The 23,264-nt window shown below is 48.8% G+C and overlaps 1 protein-coding gene and 1 pseudogene across 2 annotated transcripts in view; one reads left to right on the top strand and one right to left on the bottom strand.

Moving 5' to 3' along the window:
- The first annotated feature begins 91 nt into the window (after positions 1-91).
- Positions 92-7,389, top strand: LOC144735555 (complement C1q tumor necrosis factor-related protein 5-like). The gene is made up of 4 exons (XM_078617997.1): positions 92-203; positions 2,184-2,360; positions 3,284-3,346; positions 4,281-7,389. Exons 2-4 carry the CDS (start codon positions 2,201-2,203, stop codon positions 4,775-4,777), a joined length of 720 nt encoding a protein of 239 aa, XP_078474123.1. The 5' UTR covers positions 92-203; positions 2,184-2,200; the 3' UTR covers positions 4,778-7,389.
- A 2,698-nt stretch (positions 7,390-10,087) lies between these two features.
- The window catches only part of LOC144735491 (uncharacterized), a 35,043-nt pseudogene continuing 21,866 nt past the window's right edge, over positions 10,088-23,264 (bottom strand). Inside the window, exons 10-13 of the transcript XR_013588621.1 lie at positions 21,722-22,644; positions 19,174-19,632; positions 17,248-17,353; positions 10,088-14,941 (exon numbers count right to left, since the gene is read on the bottom strand). The product of XR_013588621.1 is annotated as an uncharacterized LOC144735491 (transcript). The remainder of the gene's footprint in view (positions 14,942-17,247; positions 17,354-19,173; positions 19,633-21,721; positions 22,645-23,264) is intronic.

The following is a 23,264-nucleotide window of genomic DNA, read 5'->3' as shown; positions in this document are numbered from 1 at the left end:
TGATTTGTATATGTTCGTTGCTTAGCACCTGCACACCACCAAACATTCGTGTTGCTACCAACACAAGCTGTGTTCCCATCGACACGACATTTGGTGCTTGGGGGAGAGTATATAATTCCAAACGTTCTAAGTTCTGCATATACTTCCAAGACCTGGTCGGCCCCCAGAGATTTTGTCCAACCTCTACATTTTCATCTTGAAAGGTGAACGGTGTATATATCTTTTTTTTTACTGATAGTGATTTTGCATTCATGGCAAAAGTATCAGAAAATAAAAGCATAACATGTTTGGACAGTTTTATGATTTTCGCTAAAATCGGACACTATATGTCGACCTGAATGGAGGTTGTTGGTCAACCGAATCTTCATATCGACCACAGTTCTGTTACATTTGTCAATAGATTGACAAATATACTGAGATTGGGTTAGCCTGGTCACCTATGACCATACAAACCAAAAAAATCATACGTATGCATGCATGCATTATGTAATGCTTTCCAACGTGAATTTTTGGGGAGTATTTACTATTTAACATATATGTGTGTGTACCTGGTATGATATACTATGTCATGAACTTGGACATTAACGAAGTTCCCACCCAATTGCTTGGGGAGCGTGGGAGCCTTGTTGGAATGTCTGTGTCGGATCCCTACCGCTATAAATAAATATTCTGACTCTGATTCTGTCTGTGTCAATGGCAAGTGCGTGAATGACCCAGTGGGCGGTGGTGGCCACCCATGATCCATCACTGCGGCGGCAAGCAAATGTTGCCGAAGCGCCGCGCAACCGCGTGCGGCTGTGAAACAACCCTACCGCGGGGGCGGGGAGCAGGTGGCGTATCCTGGCTCGCCAGGGGAAGGCAGTGCAGCAAGTGAACTGATCGCCATCTCATTCCATCTGTGCGGCGGGTTGTAGTGTTGCCCCCTTGCACGCGCGTGAGTTTTCTCCGGCGGCTCCAGTTTTCTCCTCCCTCGCGCATAACGATCGCTCATCAATTGGGCTGAAAACATCTGAGCCCATCCCGCATTCCGATGATGTACACGTACGTACGTCATCAGTTGTTCTTCTGATTCCGTTCCGAAGATGCGCACGTACGTCAAAAAATGTCTTTATCGGTACGTCTTCTGACCTAACGACGAACCGAGGCTCCCCTCGAGGCCACGCGGGGAGGGGCGTGTGGCACAGTTTTGGCGCCGGCTATCATCGAGTGGTGGCGGTTGTGTCACTACGGTTCTCTGCGGTGAGGAACGACGTCTTTGTGAAAACAACGGCGCTGCTGATGCTACTACCACGCCTCTCTCTGCATAGATGAACGCTGAACCGCTCGCACGTTCCGAGATACGGCGGGCAGAGGGTTAAAAAAATGTAGCAGCAGCACCCTCCCGAAAAGGAGTCCTACGACTTGGTGTGGCTCTCCTGGATAAATCAGTCAATTATTTTTGTTATTGCTGCTGCTGAAGGAGGAGCACGAAGAGAATTGAAGTTGGCGATGTTGGTGATGTTGTTCCACCTGTGCCCACTGTTCGTGTCGGTTCAGCAGACGTAGAAGCGATGTTGGAAATGTTCCTCCGCCGGTGTCCACTGTTCGTGTCAGTTCAGAACGAGTGGGAGGGGCGATGTTGGCGATGTTGTTCCACCTGTGCCCACTGTTCGTGTTGGTTCAGAACGAGTGGGAGGAGCTATGTTGGTGATGTTGTTCCACCTGTGCCCACTGTTCGTGTCGGTTCAGAACGAGTGGGAGGAGCGATGTTGGTGATGTTGTTCCACCTGTGCCCAGTGTTCGTGTCAGTTCAGAACGAGTGGGAGGAGCGATGTTGGTAATGTTGTTCCACCTGTGCCCACTGTTCGTGTCAGTTCAGAACGAGTGGGAGGAGCGATGTTGGTAATGTTGTTCCACCTGTGCCCACTGTTCGTGTTGGTTCAGAACGAGTGGGAGGAGCGATGTTGGTGATGTTGTTCCACCTGTGCCCAGTGTTCGTGTCAGTTCAGAACGAGTGGGAGGGGCGATGTTGGCGATGTTGTTCCACCTGTGCCCACTGTTCGTGTTGGTTCAGAACGAGTGGGAGGAGCAATATTGGCGATGTTGTTCCACCTGTGCCCACTGTTCGTGTCAGTTCAGAACGAGTGGGAGGGGCGATGTTGGCGATGTTGTTCCACCTGTGCCCGCTGTTCGTGTCGGTTCAGAACGAGTGGGAGGGGCGATGTTGGCGATGTTCCTTCGCCTGTGCCCGCTGCTGGCGTCGCTTCTTGTCGTCGCGCTGGCAGAACCCGGCGGGTCGCCGGGGTCGTGCGTCGCCGGGGTGCCGGGGATCCCAGGGCAACACGGCGCTCCGGGCAGGGACGGCCGGGATGGAGAGAAAGGTGACCCCCTTCTCCGGCCCTCCCCACCAAAGCCCCCAACCCAGAACCCCTCACACCCCAGAGCCGCTCCTCTAGGGCATTGGTTCTCACCCGGGGGTACGAGTATATTATTTGTATAATCGTTGTTGTAAAGTGCCTTTGAATAATGCACTTCTATGGACAGCATTCCCTCGTTATTCACGAACTTGGCTATCCGCGATTTTAGCTATTTGCTAATTGCATTTAGAACTTTACACGACTACCGCATCGAGAGAGAGAAAGTGACGATTAAATAAAGCGATGAGAGATAAAGCGATGAGCAATAAAGTGATGAGAAATAACGTGATGACAGATAAAGTGATGAGAAAGAATGTGTTGCCAGAAAGTGATGACGTAAAGTGATGAGAGAAAGTGATGAGATACATTGATGAGATAAAGTGATGAAAGATAAAGCGATGAGAGATAAAGTGATGACAGATAAAGTCATGACAGAGAAAGTGATGAGAGATAAAACGATGAGAGATAAAGTAATGAGGGAGATTAGTTCTAGATTTGAAGCTTTCGTGACTGCAAGGATTCATATTCTTAGGTTTTTTCGGTAAAGTCACGTAGGTAAAAAAAATTAAATTAATAAAAGTAAAATGAAACAAAATAAAAAATTCACGACGTTTCGGAAGCAACACAATCCTTCGTCTTCAGGTGGAACCGTCACAGCCACGACAGCTGTATCAACTAAATGAGAGATCACAAGAAATAGCACCCCGTATATATAATGGTTGAGGGGCGAAGGGCCTGGAACGGCACACTTTTTATTAATATGGTAAGGTGAGGCTTAAGACGAAGAATAGACTGCATAACAAAGGACTGAGCCTTTGGATACGTCTATTGTTTTCTTTGCAAAACGCTTAACGATGCATAATCTGAACACGTCCCTGTTGTCTCAGGGGTAACTGGATCCAAAGGCGAGCCCGGAGTTCATGGAAGCAAAGGAGAAGCTGGCGAACGAGGTGGGTGGATCACAGACCGTCACTGCTCCAATGCAAATCCAATGCAGAAGATCCCTGGGGTTTGATCTTCCACGAAGTTCGTGGTCCACCCGTATGACACTGCAACAACAACAACAACCGCCATTCGCCACTGAGTGGCGGTGACGTCACCATGGCGCTTGGGCCCGGCTATGTGCACATTGAGGTCACGTGAAGTGCGCTTACCTGATGCACAAATGAAAAATGTAAACCTCTGCAGTAGTGGTGTGCGACTGTGGTCATCCAGAACAGAGACCATACACAACATGTAACCACGCAATGCCCCGATCCACAAATACGAAGGAGACATCATCACAGCGATGATGATAATGATGATACACTCCTCCGCTAACGCAGTCGACTAGGCTTGACCACCTGAATGTGAAATTGTATTCGTTGCTCTGCGTCTACATCAACTGTTGACTCATAGATACCCATAGAGATCCAGACTCATAGAGACGCGCAGAGACTCAAAGACTCATAAAGACTCGCAGAGACTCGTAGGCACCCACAGAGACTCACAGAGATCCGTGGAGACTCGGACCCATGTACTTTTGTAGACCCAGGCTTATAGAGACGCATAGAGATCCATAGACTCACAGAGACCCATAGAGATCCATATACTCATAGAGACCCATAGAAGCGCATAGATCCATAAACTAATGGAGACGTCACAGCGATACACTCCACTACACCTGATACGGTTGTCTCGGCTTGACCACCTGAACGTGAAATTGTAGTTGCTCGGCATCCGCTCTGATTAAAGTAGATTCTGAAGTGTAGCGATGTGACGCACCGAGATCACCCTGGTCTTGCCACTCTCTCCCTCTCCACGTCAGAACACGAGTCTCCCTGTGCTTTGAGACATGAGTGGAAGGTGCCTTACATATAAATGTAGATAATCATTTGTTTTCAGGTGTCCCGGGTAAATTCGGTCCCAGCGGCAGAGCGGGCCCCATCGGCCCTCCGGGACCACGCGGATCAAAGGGCGACGAGGGCGGGAGCCCCGCGGTGGCCAAGTCGGCCTTCACGGCCAAGATCTCCTCCTCCAATCCCCCCGCGGGGTCGCCCATTAAGTTCGACGTCATCATCAGCAACGATCAGAGCCACTACGATCCCCTGAGCGGGAAGTTCACCTGCATTCACCCGGGCCTCTACTACTTCGTGATGCACGCCCACGTCTATAAACACGTTCTGTGCGTGGCGCTCATCAAGAATGGCAACAGAGTCGTTTCCTTTTGCAGTGACAACATAGAGAACACATATGCCAATGCCATTAGTGGGGGGTCGGTGCTCAGCCTTAAGGCGGGTGACCATGTCTGGCTTCAGGTGGTCGATGCTTACAATGGAATGTTTGCTCAACCCGGCTATCGCGACAACTCGTTCACGGGATTCCTTTTGTTCCCCGATTAAAATTAAGAGCGTCAACCGCTGCCACATCAGAGCAGGAAACAAAAAAGCACTGGGTGGTTTTGTTTAAACATATCTATATATAACCTGTTAGACTAACAAAAAATCCCACTTCATGTAGAGGAACACATTTGATGACGCTTTAATGTTGACGAGCGTGCGAAGGTTCTTTTGTAACGTGCTAGCGGGGTTTTTTTTGGGGGGGGGGGAGTTTCACACATGTTGTGGCCTTTTTAAATCCTTTATATTAAGTTCGCTTGCTTGCTTGCTTGCTTGCGTGCTTGCTTGCTTGCTTACGACCGTGCAAATCTTTCGGTCGTTTTTTAACCCACTTCCCGTGATCCAATCGAGCTGACATTTTCCACACAGACTCGTTGTGCGTGACAATTAATTTTCGTGAAAATTTTTTTCCAAAATTTTACACTGTTTAGGGAATTTTTTTAAAATATTTAATTACCAATTGCTTAATGCTGGCAGACAATCATCTGACCCATAGGTGGCAGCCATCTCAAGCCAGAGGACGAGAGGACTCTAGCCGCCACGCATATAAAGGATTTAGAGTGAAAAACTTTGTTTTTACGGGTTAATTTTTTTTCTCTTCACCAAGTGCACGGACGTGGGGACACATTGGGATCGGAGGAGAAAATGGCGATCGAATTTTATTGACTCAAAATTATTTTTTTAAGTATATATTTTTTAAAGTGGGCTTCGGGCCAGAACACGCATTGCGAGAGAGGATGACGGACCCAGCGGTCAAAACTAAGGATGGAGTGGTAACCAAAGAGATAACACGTCCGAGATGACATCATATTTGATGTTTATCGAGCGCCTTGACTCAAGGCGCTTGGCTCAAGGCGCTCTCTTTCTCTATAACATAGTTTTAAAAGTGGTAACAAAAATTGAGTGATTTCGATGGCAGGGGAAATGCAAGGGCCTCGGATTAGTGACCGTAACAGAGGGCACGTGGACGTCATGAAAGGGGCTACGGGGGAGAGGGGATGGAAGAGGAAGGGAATGGGCGATGATCGTGAAGAGGTGGTGATGCTTTGAGAGAGGAATGGAAGGAGGTAAAGGAGGGGGACTACTTCATATAAAGGGGCAGTGTTGAGTCTATAGGCAGTGTTGAGTCTACGGGCAGTGTTGAGTCTATGGGCAGTGTCGAGTCTACAGCCAGTGTTGAGTCTATAGGCAGTGTTGAGTCTACGGGCAGTGTTAAGACTTTCGGGCAGTGTTGAGTCTATGGTGCAGTGTTGAGTCTATGGGCAGTGTGAGTCTATGGGCAGTTTTGAGTCTATGGTGCAGTGTTGAGTCTATGGTTCAGTGTTGAGTCTATGGTTCAGTGTTGAGTCTATGGTGCAATGCTGTTCAATGTACAGGGGGAAGTTTATTCCGGTGGAGGGGCGCAAGAAGCGAGAAAGATCGAAGACGAGATTGAGCACAGGGATAAGGAGGCACACACAGAGAGGTGAGAGCGGCAAGATAAGGTGGGGAAAAGCCCATGAAGAGATTTAAAGAGGAGTTTAAGGTGTTTGAAAAGACAGCGACAGTTGACGGAGGAGGGAGGCGAAGTGGGAGATCATAAAAATAACGATCGCTCAGCAGGAAGCGTTTTTAATTTGTTTCGGAGGGCAATGGAGAGTTGTGTAGTAGGCAGAGAGACGGGGGAGAAGACAAATCCAGGAGTCGATGTGTAAAAGATGAGCTCGTGCGCAAGAGGTTGTTTTTTGGTCGGGTTAGATCGCGAAAATATACATTTGCCGTTAAACCCGCCACCACAGCCAATCAGTAATGGGATTTGTCACGTAAACAAAACGTGGCCAATTCGTTACGAGTACAGCACTGACCGGTTGTGTGTTGGGTAGTAAAACCCACTATCACGTTTAGAATTCTGGTAACCTGGTGACGTGGTTACAACAACAACGACGAGCAGCATCATCAGGCAACAGCCACGGAGTTGTGGAGAAATCCTCCTCCTGTTTGGGTCTTAAATAGACGGTGGGATGGTTAAAAAGTGATGTGTGTCACTTGTGAGCCTGCCACACCCGGGAGCGTGAACCAGGAGTTTGGCGGCAGAAAGCGTGAAGGAGACGGCAGATTTCATTCACCTGACGTTGAATCGGTGAAAGCGGCAGATGCGCGTAGTCGCGGTGATGTCGGTTGGAGATTTACCATTGACATGAAAGCTTGCGTGCAGAAACTGAAATGGAGTTTTGCATCGCTGTACCGTGCAGAGATGGTGACGTGTTTTAGAATATATTTACCCCCTGCTGTGGATAGACAATGGATGCTGATGATGCTGATGAGGATTTGTGAGAGCTTGTGTGCTTAGTGGAGTGGGAATCCCTTGCATCGCACTTGGCAGAGAGTGGTATTGGTGGGGTTAAGTGGGTGTTCGCGGTGGCTCGGAGATGTTGACTATCTCGCCTGGTATACAGGAGAACGTGGGTTCGATCCCGACCCTTACCGCCTGCTGTATATTTGGAATGTGCATGTTCTCTCTCCTTGTGGTCCCGTGGATTTTTCCCCAGGTCGCCCGGTTTTCCCCTCCACAAATTATAATCAACGTCACGCGTTTAAAAAGTATTTGACTGCTATAAATTTCCACGTGACAAGCACACTTTGTTGAGCTGTTATTTGTTGATCGCCATGTCGCTTCCCAAAAAAAGCTACATAGCTCAGTGGGCCTTACCTGCAAAGATAAAAGGTAGTTTATTCGTTACAAAAAAATACATAAAAGTTGAATTTCTCAGCTCCGGACCGTTAACATTATTAACGTCATAGCCAGAAAGATAATGTTGGTCAACTGGAAGAATGATGAGCCAGCCCCCAAATTGGAAACAGTGGTTTCGTCGACCTTATTGGTCCGTGCCCATTATAAATCCCAACCTTCAGCCTACAAAGTCCCATCACAAGGGAGAAATACAAACTAATAGACCATTACCACGAGTACACTCAACACTACACTCACCACTACATACCTGTCAACCGCTTATCAGTGCCCTACCTTATTACAGAGAAATTCAGACCTTTTTCGTCGCCCCGTGCCCCTTATAGATCTCAACGTTCATCCTGCAAAGTCCCATCACAAGGGGAGAAACACAAACTAATAGACATGGTTTGACGACTATGCAAGTTATTTATTACGGGTGAGAACAACATGCAGCATCAGCGATGGCCGAGGAAATGGTACCCGCCCCCCTTCAACCGCTCAGCCAATGAGAGCAACGCATGCTCTGAGCCAATCAGGCCCCGCCCCCACCCATGATTTGTCCGTTCGTTGCTTCGTCCGCTTGTTCTGGACACGGTCGCGACGGCAGCAACGCGTTGAGCAATGGCGGTCCACACCCCCTCCCCTTTCCGTGGCGACAGACTCTATAGTTCTCCATTGCTATACACTACTATAGACTACACTACTATACACCACTATACACTACACTACTATACACTACACTACTATACACTACACTATACACTACTATACACTACTCTACACTATACACTACTCTACACTATACTACTATACACTACTATACACTACACTTTTCACTATACTACTATACACTATACACTACACTATACACTACACTATTCACGATACTACTATACACTACTATACTCCAGAGGTGTGGACTCGAGTCATGTGACTTGGACTCGAGTCAGACTCGAGTCATGAATTTGATGACTTGCGACTCGACTTGGACTTGCATAACAATGACTTTGTCCCACCTATGAGATGTGGACTCGAGTCATGTGACTTGGACTCGAGTCAGACTCGAGTCATGAATTTGATGACTTGCGACTCGACTTGGACTTGCATAACAATGACTTTGTCCCACCTCTGCTATACTCTACTATAAACTACACTACTACACAATACTACACTATACACTACTATACACAGACTCTAGCTCTTCCTGGGGAATTCCCATTTTGGTTCTTGACACGGGACTAATTGGTTGGTGTTTTTGCTGCAGACATTTAGTTATAGTGTACATTGAACCCATATCACCCATGGCTGTGGCTCTCTCAGCTTTGTTTGCCATATCCTAAACAAAAGCCCTTTTGTCTTTCCTGGCCCTCCTCTCTACCTCCTTGATTTTACCCTTGTAGGCCAACCGGACCTGTTTCTGGAGCCTCTGTGACTTGCTGTTCAGCCGCTTAACTTTTAATTGTCTCCTTTCCTCTATTATTTACCATCTGTCAGATGTCCATCATTTGTTCCCTTTCTGTTTGAAACCAGAGGTTTTCTGCTGTTTCAAGGTACGTGGTTTTGATTGTATCCCACTTGTTGTTTATATCCCATGTCCTCTTCATTTTCAGAGGCAGCGCTCAATGCATTGATGCAGTTGTTCATCTCCACAACAAGTTCGCCGTTTTTCTTTGGACATTTTTGTTTGGCAATATCCAGCTGTTTCCCCAGAATGTCTCGATTGAATATATTCATTTCACGGAGGACTTGGGCTATCTTTGCTGTCTCTCGTACATCATCTTATCTTGGCTTGAGAACCCAGTAGGATCTCCTTCACTCTCCTGACTTCCAACAGACTTTCATCAGGAGTGGTCATACTGCCTGTAGGTAGGCCTGAGCCTACCGTGGCCGTTGTGTTGTCCCATTCTCATTGGGGCTTCCGTAACAAACCTTTTTTTCCGGGGTAGCGTTTTTAGCACTCCGTCCAACCCTCAACCTGGAGGGCCGGTATGCTGTCGTTTGTCAGGCCCCGCGCCTGAGACCAGTCTGGTAAGGCTGCAAGGAGCAAGAAACTGACCTCCCCCCCTCCAGCATAGCTCTAAGGGTCTTTGAAGCAGAGGTGGGACAAAGTCATTGTTATGCAAGTCCAAGTCGAGTCGCAAGTCATCAAATTCATGACTCGAGTCTGACTCGAGTCCAAGTCACATGACTCGAGTCCACATCTCATAGGTGGGACAAAGTCATTGTTATGCAAGTCCAAGTCGAGTCGCAAGTCATCAAATTCATGACTCGAGTCTGACTCGAGTCCAAGTCACATGACTCGAGTCCACATCTCATAGGTGGGACAAAGTCATTGTTATGCAAGTCCAAGTCGAGTCGCAAGTCATCAAATTCATGACTCGAGTCTGACTCGAGTCCAAGTCACATGACTCGAGTCCACACCTCTGCTTTGAAGTACACAATCCTCACCACCATAAGAAGGTCTCAGCAAGAGGACGAGGACAGGGGTGTCTAGGCATTACCTTAAATTCATACTGTCACAATAATTACCCTTGGCGCACAGCATTCAGTGTCACCGATGATTCAGCAGTCACCGAACATCCAAGTGGCCACAACAATCCATGTTGTCTTTTACGATTTTAATGAAGCATCACGGAAGGGTGATAACCAATCGTGTAAACTACACAGTATCACTAACTTTAATAAAAATGACATTTATCACACAACACGTAGGTTAGAGTATCACTAGCAATACTACAGAAACATAGGAATGCACTTTAATGTTATCTATGAAAAATACTGCAACGACTATAAGAAATAATCATTTTCTAAAGAGATATTAAAAAGAAACTATACAGGACTAATATCGTATACGACTAATAACTAATTGATATTTAGTCAAGAGCAAATAACGGCTTCCAGTGTCTCTGTAGGAAAGGGTAGAGGAGAGTCTCAAAATTCTGCCACCACCACCACCAGCCTGTCCCAGAGACTAGATGCCAATTTTTGCACTTAAACAAAGTTGGCGTTCTCCGTGACGCGCACCACTATCCAACAACTACTCTTTATAGTCACACGACACACGAACAAGATAGCCTTAAGTAAAAAAAACAACTCACAGCAGATCTACCTTCGGCATTGTTGCCGGACATATTTTTGTGATACCACCACCACCAACTCTTTGCAGAGAAATAAGTCACCGAGAGCTGGCAGAACTAAAAATCCGCAGAATCTACATGAGTGGTACCTTTCTCCCTTAATATATCACTAACCCATAGGAGCAATCCTGTATATATATACATATGTTTAAAACGTAAGGGGGCTATCGCTACTAGTGGACAGCTCTAGAGTTGTGACGCAACAAGCGATTGAGATAATATTGCTTGATCCAGTGCCCACACGTGGCCTTGGCAGGCATATAGGTGCGTGGCCGATTTGAAGACTTGCCATTCCAATATCATCACTTCCAAATAACTTTGTCGAGCATCAAACTTGATCTTGCGTTTCAATCGTCCGTCCAGTGCGCTGCGAGCAACCATCTACGGGGTAGTAACAGGTTTTTACCCTTTTAAACTGTACCAAACTGTACCAGTTTAAAAGGGTAAAAACCTACTACTATATTTTGCCACTGGTAAAAGAGATCTCATAGTGTCATCTACGGGGTGTAAAAGAGCGGCGCCTTAATGGAGGCAGCGCGAGCCATGGTCGGCACACGTGGAGGAACGTACAGCAAGGTAACCGGCATCAATAAGTAGCAAGTGATGCGCGCTGGCAGTGGTTGGTCGAGCAGATGCTGTGGGTGAATGATCTTTGTCAAGGAGCAAATAACTGGCTCCAGTGTCTCTTTAAAGATAGGGTCGTGGGGGGAGAGTCTCAAAATTCGGACACGCCACCACCACCACCCTGTCCGAAAAAGACCGGAGGCCGATTTTGGCACTTAAACAAAGTTGCCGTTCTCCGTAACGCTCGCAACTATCAAACACGACGCTTTACAGTCACAGGGCAGGCAACTAAAGCAATAGTCGGCACTCGCGGAGGAACACACAGCAAGCGATGAGCACCGGTAGTGGTTGGCCAGAGCAACTGCTGAAGGTTGAATGAGTGCCGTCGATAGGTGGCCGTTGGTAAGCCCCGGTGACCGCACATCTCTTCCTCCATGGGGTTTACAGTCTCTCAAGTCGCGCTGCTCTCGCACGAGTACACGCAGTAGTTCCAATGTGATCTAACACAAACGAAACTATTCCATTTTCCAGGTAAAGCCCACTGAGCTATGTAGCTCTTTTTCAGGAGCGACCTGGCTATCACAAATCATAGCTCAACGAAGTTGCTTATCGTCATCATGTAGAAATGTATAGCAACCAAAACAAGCGAAACGTGTGATGTTGATTCTAAATGTGGAGGGAAAACCAGGAGGACACAGATAAAAACAAATCTACGCGACCACGGGGAGACACGCAAACCCAAAATATAGTCCGCTTTGGGACTAAACCTGCATATCAGGCGAGGGAGATAAAAAAAACCATGTCGCCAGTGGCGCCCCTCTTAGCTTTTGCTGCCACCCACTGGCAAGAGTGAGCATCCAATTTCTGTAACCTATTGCTGTGCCCCGTCATCATCTCCAATGAGAGGCCAACTCCTGGTTTGCAGGAGGTCGTTGCTTTGATCCCAACCTGCTGTATATTTTGATTTTGCATGTCTCTCTCTCTCCCCGTGGTCGCGTGGATTTTTCACCGGGTCCTCCGATTTTTCCCTCCACGTTTAGAAACGTGCGTTTGGATTATTTGGCTGCTACTCCTACAAATTTCCACGTGATCAGCCGCTTCGTTGAGCAATAATGTTTTGGCCATGTCGCTTCTGAACAAAGAACTGCATAGCTCAGTGGGGCTTAACATGGCAAAAAAATAAAAAAATAAGTTTTAAACAGCTCTAGCCTCTCCGCCATCCGTGTGTCTTCGCGTCTATGTCTCTCCAAGACTTAAAAGTTCAGTTCAGTTGGTCGTCCTCTGTGATGGGCAGCGTCTGAATCTACAAACCGTGTCCATTCTCTCAGCTCTCATCGCACAAGCGTCTCCCTGGAAATTTACATTTGATGCACGATAGGAAGGAGGATGGGGCTAGGTCTCTTTTCAGTCGTCGTCAATAAGCATGGCGATTGTGATTGATGCAGGCCTGTTGGAGTCAGTCAGTACGAGCGTCACATTCCCCCTCTTGTGCATTGAGTGTGACATCTTTTCCCATAACAGTGTGTCCAAACATTTTAGCTCATCTCTTTTGCAACCCCAGTTTGCAACCCCACATCCGTGTGGCACTATCCACTCCAAACACCTCATCGCAGATCTAGGAGGCCGGTATGGTTTTATACAGGGAGGGGCAAACCATCAATATTCTACAACTACTATTGTTAATATGGTTTTAGTTACACAGGATCACCGCCACCGTTAATTTTATATCTTCGAGGAACTGATGTGTGATATTGAGGGGGAAATAAAACTATTAAAAGCATCCCAAGGGCGAAACACTTCAATTTAAGTTTTCCACTCAGTGCGAGCTCGAAGGTTGGTTCTTTATAAATATTGTTACGAATAAACACCCCTTCCCACAATCCTTGGCAAGGGGCAGCTGCGACTATCCAACAGTGTCTCCACACTACGGTACCGTGAACAATTGCGAACATGTGTGTGGCTTCAAACTCTCCAGTGTGTTCTACTATGTGAATCTAAAATTGCTACGCAGCGTTGAACCTGCTGCCAAACAGTCCACCATTCAGATAGGTGGATTTTCACCGGTGTGTATGACCAAATGTTTATTTAAATAAGTACGCGTTGTGAACCTCTTCCCGCAGTCCACGCACATGTACGGCCTCTCGCCGGTGTGCGTTATAAAATGCTTCTCCAAAGTGGAGCGCTGCGAGAAGCCCTTGCCGCACTCCTTGCACACGTGCGGCTTCTCGCCCGTGTGCGTTCTGGAATGCATCTCCAAATTGTAGCGCTGCGTGAACCTCTTCCCGCACTCCACGCACATGTACGGCTTCTCGCCGGTGTGCGTTCTCGAATGCGTCTCTAAGGTCGAGCGCTGCGAGAAGCCCTTGCCGCACTCCTCGCACACGTGCGGCTTCTCTCCCGTGTGCGTCCGAGAGTGCATCTCCAAATTGTAGCGCTGCGTGAACCTCTTCCCGCACTCCACGCACATGTACGGCTTCTCGCCGGTGTGCGTCCTAGAATGTGTGTCTAAAGTGGACCGCTGCGAAAACCCCTTGCCGCACTCTTTGCACAGGTATGGCTTCTCGCCCGTGTGCGTCCTGGAATGCATCTCTAAGTTGTAGCGCTGCGTGAACCTCTTCCCGCACTCCATGCACATGTACGGCTTCTCACCGGTGTGCGTTCTCGAATGCGTCTCCAAAGTGGAGCGCTTTAAAAAGCCCTTCCCGCACTCTTTGCATATGTGCGGCTTCTCACCCGTGTGCGTTCTACAGTGCTTGGTTAAATCGGTGCGCGCTGTAAACCTCTTGCCGCACTCCGTGCACATGTGCGGCCTCTCGCCCGTGTGCGTCCTGCAGTGCATTTCCAAATTGCACCTCTGCGTGAACCTCTTCCCGCACTCGACGCACATGTACGGCTTTTCGCCGGTGTGCGTCCTCGAGTGCGTGTTTAAAGCGGAGCGCTGCGAGAAGCCCTTGCCGCACTCGAGGCACACGTGCGGCTTCTCGCCGGTGTGCGTCCTCGAGTGCTTCTTCAACGTGGAAGAATGCGAAAAGCCCTTCCCACACTCCTCGCACACGTGCGGCTTCTGGCCGGTGTGCGTTCTGAAATGCGTCTCCAGGTTGGAGCGCTGCGTGAACGACTTCCCGCACTCGACGCACACGTGCGGCCTCTCGCCCGTGTGTTTCACGGAATGCCTCTCCAGGTGGAAACGCTGCGCGAACCTCCTACCACACTCCTTGCACGCGTGCGGCTTCTCACCCGTGTGCGTTTTCGAGTGCTTCTCCAACGTGGAGCGCTTCGAAAACCCCTTCCCGCACTCCTCGCATGCGTGCGGTTTCTCGCCCGTGTGCATTCGGGCGTGCGTCTCCAGGTTGGAGCGTTGCGTGAACCCTTTCCCACACTCCATGCACACGTACGGCTTCTCGCCTGTGTGCATTCTGGAGTGCCTCTCCAAGTGAAAACGCTGCGAAAACCCCTTGCCGCACTCCTTGCATTCATGGGGCTTCTCGCCGGCGGGGCCCGTCTCCTCGTGCCCTCTCGACAGATCGACGGTTGCGGAATCCTTCGCTCGTGGCGCACCCTTGCACACATTATCTTCCGCGGGATTATCTTTCTTCTTGTTAATGCGCAACGCGAAGCCTTCGAGCTTCCTTCCGCACTGCAGGCAGCCTCGCAGGGACTGGCTGGGTCGTTTGACTCTATCTGCTTTCATTCTTAATCGTCCGCCAAAGTCCTTCCTGCAGTCCGTGCAAAACGCTCCCGTTGTACGTCCTTCATCTGCAGCACATTTCCAAAAAACAAAATGCACAAAAACAAGCTTAGGCGCAAAGTACAAAGCAAAAGCACGATTCCAGTATTTTAAAATCACACCGCTGCGGTGATGTCACCTGAAGCACTATGCCAGTGATGCCAAAAGTCACCGATTAGGTCTCACCTCCTTCCTCTGTATACCCCACCACCTTACCCCTTAGGGCACCAGCCCTTTCCGATTAGGCCGCGTGTCTCTTCCTCTTTGGGCTCCACGCCTTTCCTTTTTAGGCCCCTCCCCCCCTTTTCCTCTCTAGGCCCTGCCCCTTCCCCAACACATGAGGTGGGGCTGGTTTTAGTAGTGCGGGGAGTTGTGGAAGGGGGTGGGGGGAGAGGGTAGTGGTGGTAGATGGGGCAGAGGTCGCAAACGGGTTTTGATTCCTTACCCGTACCCATACACGGCCGCACCAGGGTCGCAAACGGCTACCCGTACCCGGCCAGGTACGGGTATCGGGTACCCGGTTGCGACCTCTGAGATGGGGTCAGTAGAGCCCATACGTTTTTTTGGAGTTAGATCGCATAAATATAATGCGTCGCAGATAAAGCCGATGAAGATTGTATGCTATTCGAGAGTACAATGGCGATGTTGTTCGGGAGCTAAGTGGCAATGTCGACGTGTGCTGGCCTGCAGTTATTAATTCGTAATAAAGCTTATATTTTTTATGTGGGATTTGATCGCGGAAATATAAATGTGTCCTTAAACCTGCCACCACCTGACATAGCCAACCTCCCTTTCAGGCCCCCGTTAAATTACCAATCAGAGAGGGGGGGGAGGGGTGGGGGGGGCTTGTTGTGTTTTTTTTTACTTCCTGACTATCCGTGTCTACGCGCGGTGGTGTCCACACCCACGGTCAGGGTCGAGTATCGTCGTCGGTAGCGATACTCTCTACACATAGATAGGAGAGTGTAAAATTCAGAGACCGAATCGATTTGGGGGGGGAGGGGCGGTGGGTAGCCAAGTCCTTCTGTAGCCCCCCCAACAACTATCCCGGTGAAGCTGTAAGAGCCATAAGACAGAAAGCGATTATTTATATGTACATTTCATGTACATCTGTCATACATTTGTTGAAGTTTGGGGGGCAAACTTGACTTGGAATATTCCAACTGTTTAGAATACCCCACGGTTAGACGCTCCGTTGGTTTAACCCATGACGTCACTTCCGGTTTGGCGGTATATAAGTAATATTTAAAAAATACTTTTAAAAAAACACGCTTTAATGAAATGTACCTTACTCGTAATGGCAGAACTCCACGACTCCAGGAAGTGGCCGCAAAGCTTTCCATAACGTAAGGGGCCGTGCCAACGTCAGTTGAGCATGGACAATTGATAGAATATAGTATTGTCATAAGGATGACAGAAGTATACCAAGTTTGCAGTCGATACCACATTTGGAAGTGGGTTAAAATTGAGTTACAAGATTTTAGGATACGACAACAACAACAGACAGAGTGAGTTAACAGAAAGCGTGTAAAAAGATCGTTGAAAATTTTATATTTTTAATGACAGAATATAGTATTGTCATTAGTATGACATAAGTATACCAAGTTTGCAGTCGATACCACATTGGGAAGTGGGTTAAAATGGAGTTACAAGATTTGAGGATACGACAACAACAACAACAGACAGAGTGAGTTAAATAAAAGCGTGTAATAAAAAAAAGGGAAGCCATAAGAAGAACCAGCCAGGATCGAGTGGACACAGTCTTTGACCGTGTGATTACGTCATACAGTAAAAGGCGAGATACAACTTTAGAAATCGTTCGTTTTGTGCAACTAAGAAATAAAGAAACAGTCTTTGATTTAAGACACGTCAAACACACGTCTGACTTATTGCTCCACCAGGTGAAGGCGTAACATATTTTTAAATCCTTTATATTTAGTTCGCTTGCTTGCTTACGACCGTGCAAATCTTTTGGTCGTTTTTTAACCAACTTCCCGTGATCCAATCGAGCTGACATTTTCCACACAGACTCGTTGTGCGTGACAATTAATGGTCGTGACATTTTTTTACAAAATTTTACACTTTTTAGGACAAAAATATTATATTTAATTACCAATTGCTTAACGGTGCAATGCAATCATCTGACCCATAGGTGGCAGCCATCTCAAGCCAGAGGACGAGAGGACTCTAGCCGCCACGCATATAAAGGATTTATAGTGAAAAACTTTGTTTTTACGGGTTATACTTGTTTGGTACAAGAAAGCTGCGCCTACAACAGCCACCAAATTCATTCGGGTGGTGTCGGTGACACGGCAAGCGGCTTCACCCATCTCACCGGCATCGTCGTCTTCGTGCTTCACCGCCGTGTCCGGCCACGTCCCGGCGCCTGTGCTGTCTTCGTTCTCCTGTTTGATGAATGGCAATGCCGTCCGCGGGTCCATCTTGGGGGAGCACAAAAATATGTGTACAGCAAAAAGTCGTCGTTTTGGTATTTGATCGTTCGTAAATTGGGGGCTAAATCGGCGCGCGGCACGGCGCGTCAGTAATTCGCCACGAGCCGAATTGCCGTGCCGAGTGGTCCGATTGGAGCGATGCTGCATGCCACGGCCACCCAGGTGTAGGCTACATTCTACCAGCAGTGAAGCCTCCAGTGCAGTGCCTCCATCAGTCTCTGGATATTCTCCCACAGACACCTCTGTGGGCTGTGAAGTATCACATCAGCCGATGTCGTCTGGCAGAGAGTAACGTGGCGTAAAAGTGTCCGAATAATGTCATCCTTGAGTAAACATTCATTGTTAAGTGGAAAATGTAAGGTTTAAGTTGGTGTCATTTGGTGTTATAATTTAGTGATAAAGTGAACAACCTCTGTCACCTACCACATGGAACCTACCAAATCCTCCTCCTTCGCCTGCGGTGCCGGTTACTTTTTTGGGGAAAAGCGGTACTGTTTTTGAAAAAATATTTATTTTGGAAAACAAATTTGGATGTATTTATTTTTTTGAAGCAGGAGGCACTGGGGAGTACGATTGTACATAATTCGGAATATTGCATAAGTCGGCAAGGCCAGAGCCCAATTTGTGTCGAATTAACGAGGGTTTACTGTGTATGTACTTGTGATGAGGGTAATTCGCATTTATAAGGGGGGCTTAAATGCATCGGCACCTCCAAAGAACCTCACATCACAGCGCCTATGAAGGAGACAGAGACAAAGGTCCTCCGTGTAGCCTCTAACAGGGCTGTAGGGGTGAGTGCTGATAGCGAGTAGTAAGAGCAGTGAATATGAAAGAGACAAAGACAAAAGTCCCCCGTGTAGCCTCTAACAGGGCTGTAGGGGCAAGTGCTGATAGCGAGTAGCAGCAGCGACTATGAAGGAGACGAAGACAAAGGTCTCCCGTGTAGCCTCTAACAGGGCTGTAGGGGCAAGTGTTGCTTGCAATTGCAAGTAGCCCCACCTACAAAGGAGACAAAGAACATATTCCCCATGTAGCCTCTAACGGGATGTAGGGGCAAGTGCTGTTTGCGAGAAACAGCAGCAGTGCCTACGAAAGAGGCAAAGACAAAGATCCCCCGTGTAGCCTCTAGCAGACTGCAGGGGCAAGTGCTGTTAGTAGCGAGCAGCAGCAGCGCCTCTGAAGGAGACAAAGACAATGGACCCCCGTGTAGCCTCTAACAGGGCTGTAGGGGCAAGAGTGCAACGTAGCGCTAACCGCTGCACCACCGCTCCCCGCAACACAAATACAAAGGAGATCCCCCTGTAAAGACAAAGGTGCCCCGTGTAGCCTCTAGCAGGGCTGCAGGGGCAAGTGCTGTTAGCGAGTAGCAGCAGCAGCCCCGATGAAGGAGACAAAGACAAAGGACCCCCGGATAGCCTCTAACAGGCTGTAGGGGCAAGTGCTGTTAACGAGTCGCAGCAGCAGCCCCGATGAAGGAGACAAAGACAAATGACCCCCAGGTAGCCTCTAGCAGGCTGTAAGGGCAAGTGCTGTTAGCGAGTAGCAGCAGCAGCCCCGATAAAGGAGACAAAGACAAAGGACCCCCAGGTAGCCTCTAGCAGGCTGTAGGGGCAAGTGCTGTTAGCGAGAGGCAGAATTCGTCACAACAAAGGGGATGGACTCCCGGGTTAAAGATGACGACGACGACGCTGCTGCTGATGATGATAAAGGCAGGGTGGGGTGAGCGAAATGGACATTGCAGTGAGAGGTGAGTGACAGGTGAGAGAGAGAGAGGTGAGTGAGAGAGTGAATCGTGGGTGTGAATTCACCTTCCTCGGCAAATCTTCGGTGAAATTCCCGCCGGCCGCCAAACAAAAAAAACCACCACCCCCCTCCCCTTTCTCCTCCGGAACGGCTCGACGAGAAGAGAGGGAGGAGTGGAGGGGGAGGGAGAGGAAGGGAGGAGCGGGGAGGGAGGAGTGGAGATGGGGAGGGAGGGGGGAGGAGGCGTTTAATGGCCACGGCGAAGAGGAACGCGATGCCGGACAAGACGCTTGCGGAAGGAGGAGGAGGAACGGGGACGCGGAGGTTGGTGGGACGAGAGAGAGGAGCAGTGGGCGCTGGAGGAGGCCGTGTGCTCGGTGGCAGATGACGGGGAGCTCTGCATGCAGATACGAGCTCCCGTCGGAGGCCGTAGGACTGCGAGAAGGGCTGGGTGCAGATGCAGCACTTGTCGTAGTAAAATTATTTTTACAATTACATAGAAAACAGGGGGAACATAGACATAGAGTAGGGGGAGGGGGTAGAGAGTTGGGGTAGAGAGAGGGAAGGGGTAAGAAGGAGAGCAGAGCGTGAAATCTTTAATTTAAAAAGGGGGGGGGGGCACATAAAGCAAAGCATTGAAAAAAAAAACGAAATGATGAACGAAGCAAAGTGCCGACTACACCGATCATCTTCTTGTTTCCTCTGATAGAAAAAATAGAAAGAGAGAAGCCAGAACAGGGCGGCAACTAGGCATACTTATTTCCACGGTATTCTAAAGTAAACTATTTGTTTCACAGAGCACCTCATTGCCACTATGATGCCATGGGATACATTTTTGGCAGTATGATACCATGATTCCTATGATGTCACGGTATCAAAGCCGTAGCCATGGAGTCAACATTTGGGGGGACCAAATCTTCCATGGGGTCTGGGGGTCCCAACCCAGAAAAAAAATCTAAATTTGAAAACAAATTTCCTGCCTAAAAATATTGAAAAATTTACGAACACATGGGATGGACTTTTTATTTTATTTTTTACAATGTCTAATAGTGTATTGTATTACATTGCTCTTTTTTACTTTTTTTACCATTTATTGCTTCATTGTATGTCATGTTTGAGATTAGGGATTAATAAAGTACAACCATAATCATATAAACAGAAATCTATGCATTGCTTTATATGAAGACAAGTCCAGATATTGTGACCAAGGTTTAGCAAATTGTTATTTTTATTTACATAGCATAGCCCCACCCAGCCCCACCCCACCCAGCCCCTCCCCTCTCCACCCAGCCCCAACCCTCCCATTTTTGGATGCACGACGGACGGACACAATAATCCCCTGTGGGCTGGTGTAATATGTCCACTAGGATCCCCCGTATAGCCTGAACAGACTGTTGGGGCAAGTGCTGTTAGCGAGCACCTATTAAGGCCGGTTTGGCACACGAGGGCATGGGTGGCCACCACCACGCCCGGCCACCTTTGTCTCCAGTGACGATGTTTACTACGCACCGCACCAGGTATTCATTTAAGGCGGAGTCGATCTAGGGGAGAGCCCAGGACCGGTTCAGATAATCGTCACCAGTGTTGACCGTGAGCGGGAATCGAACTCGGGTCGCCGCGTTCATAGTGCTAACCGCTACACTACCGCTCCCCACATATATAACACACGCATATAAACACATACGCTTATAATACATGAATCACACACCATGTTTATAGGCATTATTTTTAGATCATGTTTATGTACGTATCTTTTTTTATTTTTACAGTTTCATACCACCGAGAAATAAACTTATAGTCAACATTGCTTTGAATGGAAAGGGAAATGCCGACATTCAAATGTCCCATTGAGCATGTGCTCTGTAACCCACTACTTATAGGAACGATCCGGGAAAACCTCTTTTACAAGTTTTTTTTTAGGTTAGATCTTGTCAATATATAAATGAGTCGTTAAACCAGCCACCACCCGACGCAGCCAATTAGTAAGGTTTAGTGTCATGTAAACAGAACGTGCCAATTCGTTACTAGTATTATGGATATTGGTCAAGAAAACCGACATGTTAAAACCTCCTTCCCACAATGTGCACCTGCTGTGGTGTCTCAAGCAGTAGTTTATATTTTGTGGACTCCCATCCCACACGCTCTCATCAGATGTGTAGCGTCTGACGAGTTGCGTGTTCTGGAATGATAATTTAACTACGCATGCATCGTCAAGTCGTTCCCCGCACTCTGTATACCCTTGGCTTGTTACCAGTTGCGTGTTCGAGAATGCGTCTTTAAATCTGATCGGACGCCACGGTGGCTAGGAGATGTTAACTCCCTCGCCTGGTGTACAGGAGGTCGTGGGTTTGATCCCCAACCCCGCTTTATATTTGGAATTTGCATGTGTCTCTCTCCCCGTGATAGTGTGCATTTTTCCCACCCCACATTTACATACATGCATTTAGATTATTTGGCTGCTATAAAATTTCCACGTGATGCTAAGCCACTTCGCCGAGCTATCATTTGTGATGGCCAGATCGCTTCTGAAAAAAGTCTTACATATACAACGGCTAACTCAAAATAAAAAATAGTTTAGTTCGTTGCGAAAACACTTTCCCACAACCCTAGAACTGCGCGTGGCATTTACCCAGTGTGCGTTATGGAATGTTTATTCAGAGTGGATCGCTGGGAAAACCCCTTCCCGCACTCGTTGCACAGGTGCGGCTTCTCACCCGTGTGCGTCCTGGCGTGCATCTCCAAAGTGTAGCGCTGCGTGAACCTCTTCCCGCACTCCGCGCACGCGTGCGGCCTTTCGCCCGTGTGCGTCGCGCAATGTTTATTCAGGGTGGATTGCTGCGAGAAGCCCTTGCCGCACTCCTTGCACACGTGCGGCCTCTCTCCCGTGTGCGTCCTCGAGTGCATCTCCAAGTTGTAGCGCTGCGTGAACCTCCTCCCGCACTCGTCGCACATGTACGGCCTCTCTCCCGTGTGCGTCCTCAAGTGGGTCTCCAAGGTGGAGCGCTTCGAGAACCTCTTGCCGCACTCGGCGCACGCGTGCGGCTTCTCCCCGCTGTGCGTCCTCGAGTGAGTCTCTAAATTGCAGCGCTTGGAAAACCCCTTCCCGCACTCGTCGCACGCGTGCGGCCTCTCCCCCGTGTGCGTCCGCGAATGCTTCGTCAGTTCGGCGCGCGCCGTGAACCCCTTCCCGCACTCCGCGCACGGGTGCAGCTTCTCGCCGGTGTGCGACCTCGAGTGCGTCTCTAGATTGCAGCGCCGCGTGAAGCCCTTGCCGCACTCCCCGCACGCGTGCGGCTTCTCGCCGGCACGCCTCGTCACTGCCGGCCCTCCCGACTTGACCGCCGCGGGGGTTGCGGCGGCGGCGGCGGCGGCGGTGGCGTTCTGCCCCCCATACGATGCGGCCGAGCGCGGCTTCTCGTCGGCCGGCGCCCTCCTACGACTGCGCGACGCGGAGCCTCCCGTCTTCTTTCCGTGCCGCACGCAGCCTCGCAGGGGCCGCCCCGCCCGCTCGGCCTCGTCTGCCCCCGTTCCTTCGCCTGCCGCGACATTTTTCAAACACAACGCAAAATGGGGGGGGGGTGGTGATTTGTAGGCTCGAGGTGTTATACGTATGCACGCACGCCTGTTGCAAGTAGACTCGGCCTCAACACGAGTGTCCGGTGCAGAGTTTAAAGCATCTGCACTGGGGAGATAAAGTCGGCCGAGAGTGTGGTGACGTTGACCACGCCACGTGTGTACGTAGAACTTCTTTCGCAACGTACGTAGCCAACCGTGCCAAACGGAGGTGCGGGGGAAGGACAACAAACTAAACAGAAAAAGCAGTGCTAAAGAAATGAGTTTGTCAATCTAAATGATTATTATTTAAAAGTGCATATCTCACAGTGGCTTCTTAATATCAGAAGGGAAGAGGTGTTCCAGGCGGCCGCACAAGCGCATATGAAAGTGCCGCGCGATGCGGTAACCACCGTTTTTGTTCAAGGTTAGATCATGACTGCGATATACAGGGTGCTTAAAACATTTTTTAACACTTACATGGGACTATCGTTTTTAATGGAAAAAGAACAGATAATACACTGTAACATAACAACAAATGTAATGTTAATAGCTTCAAAAAGTCAAATAGTCTCCACTTTTTCGCCATCATTGTTAACACGTG

This window comes from Lampetra planeri, chromosome 55 (genome assembly GCF_965212315.1).
Source record: "Lampetra planeri chromosome 55, kcLamPlan1.2.h2, whole genome shotgun sequence".
Lineage (NCBI taxonomy): Eukaryota > Metazoa > Chordata > Hyperoartia > Petromyzontiformes > Petromyzontidae > Lampetra > Lampetra planeri.
This window is presented reverse-complemented; position numbering and strand designations above follow the sequence as displayed.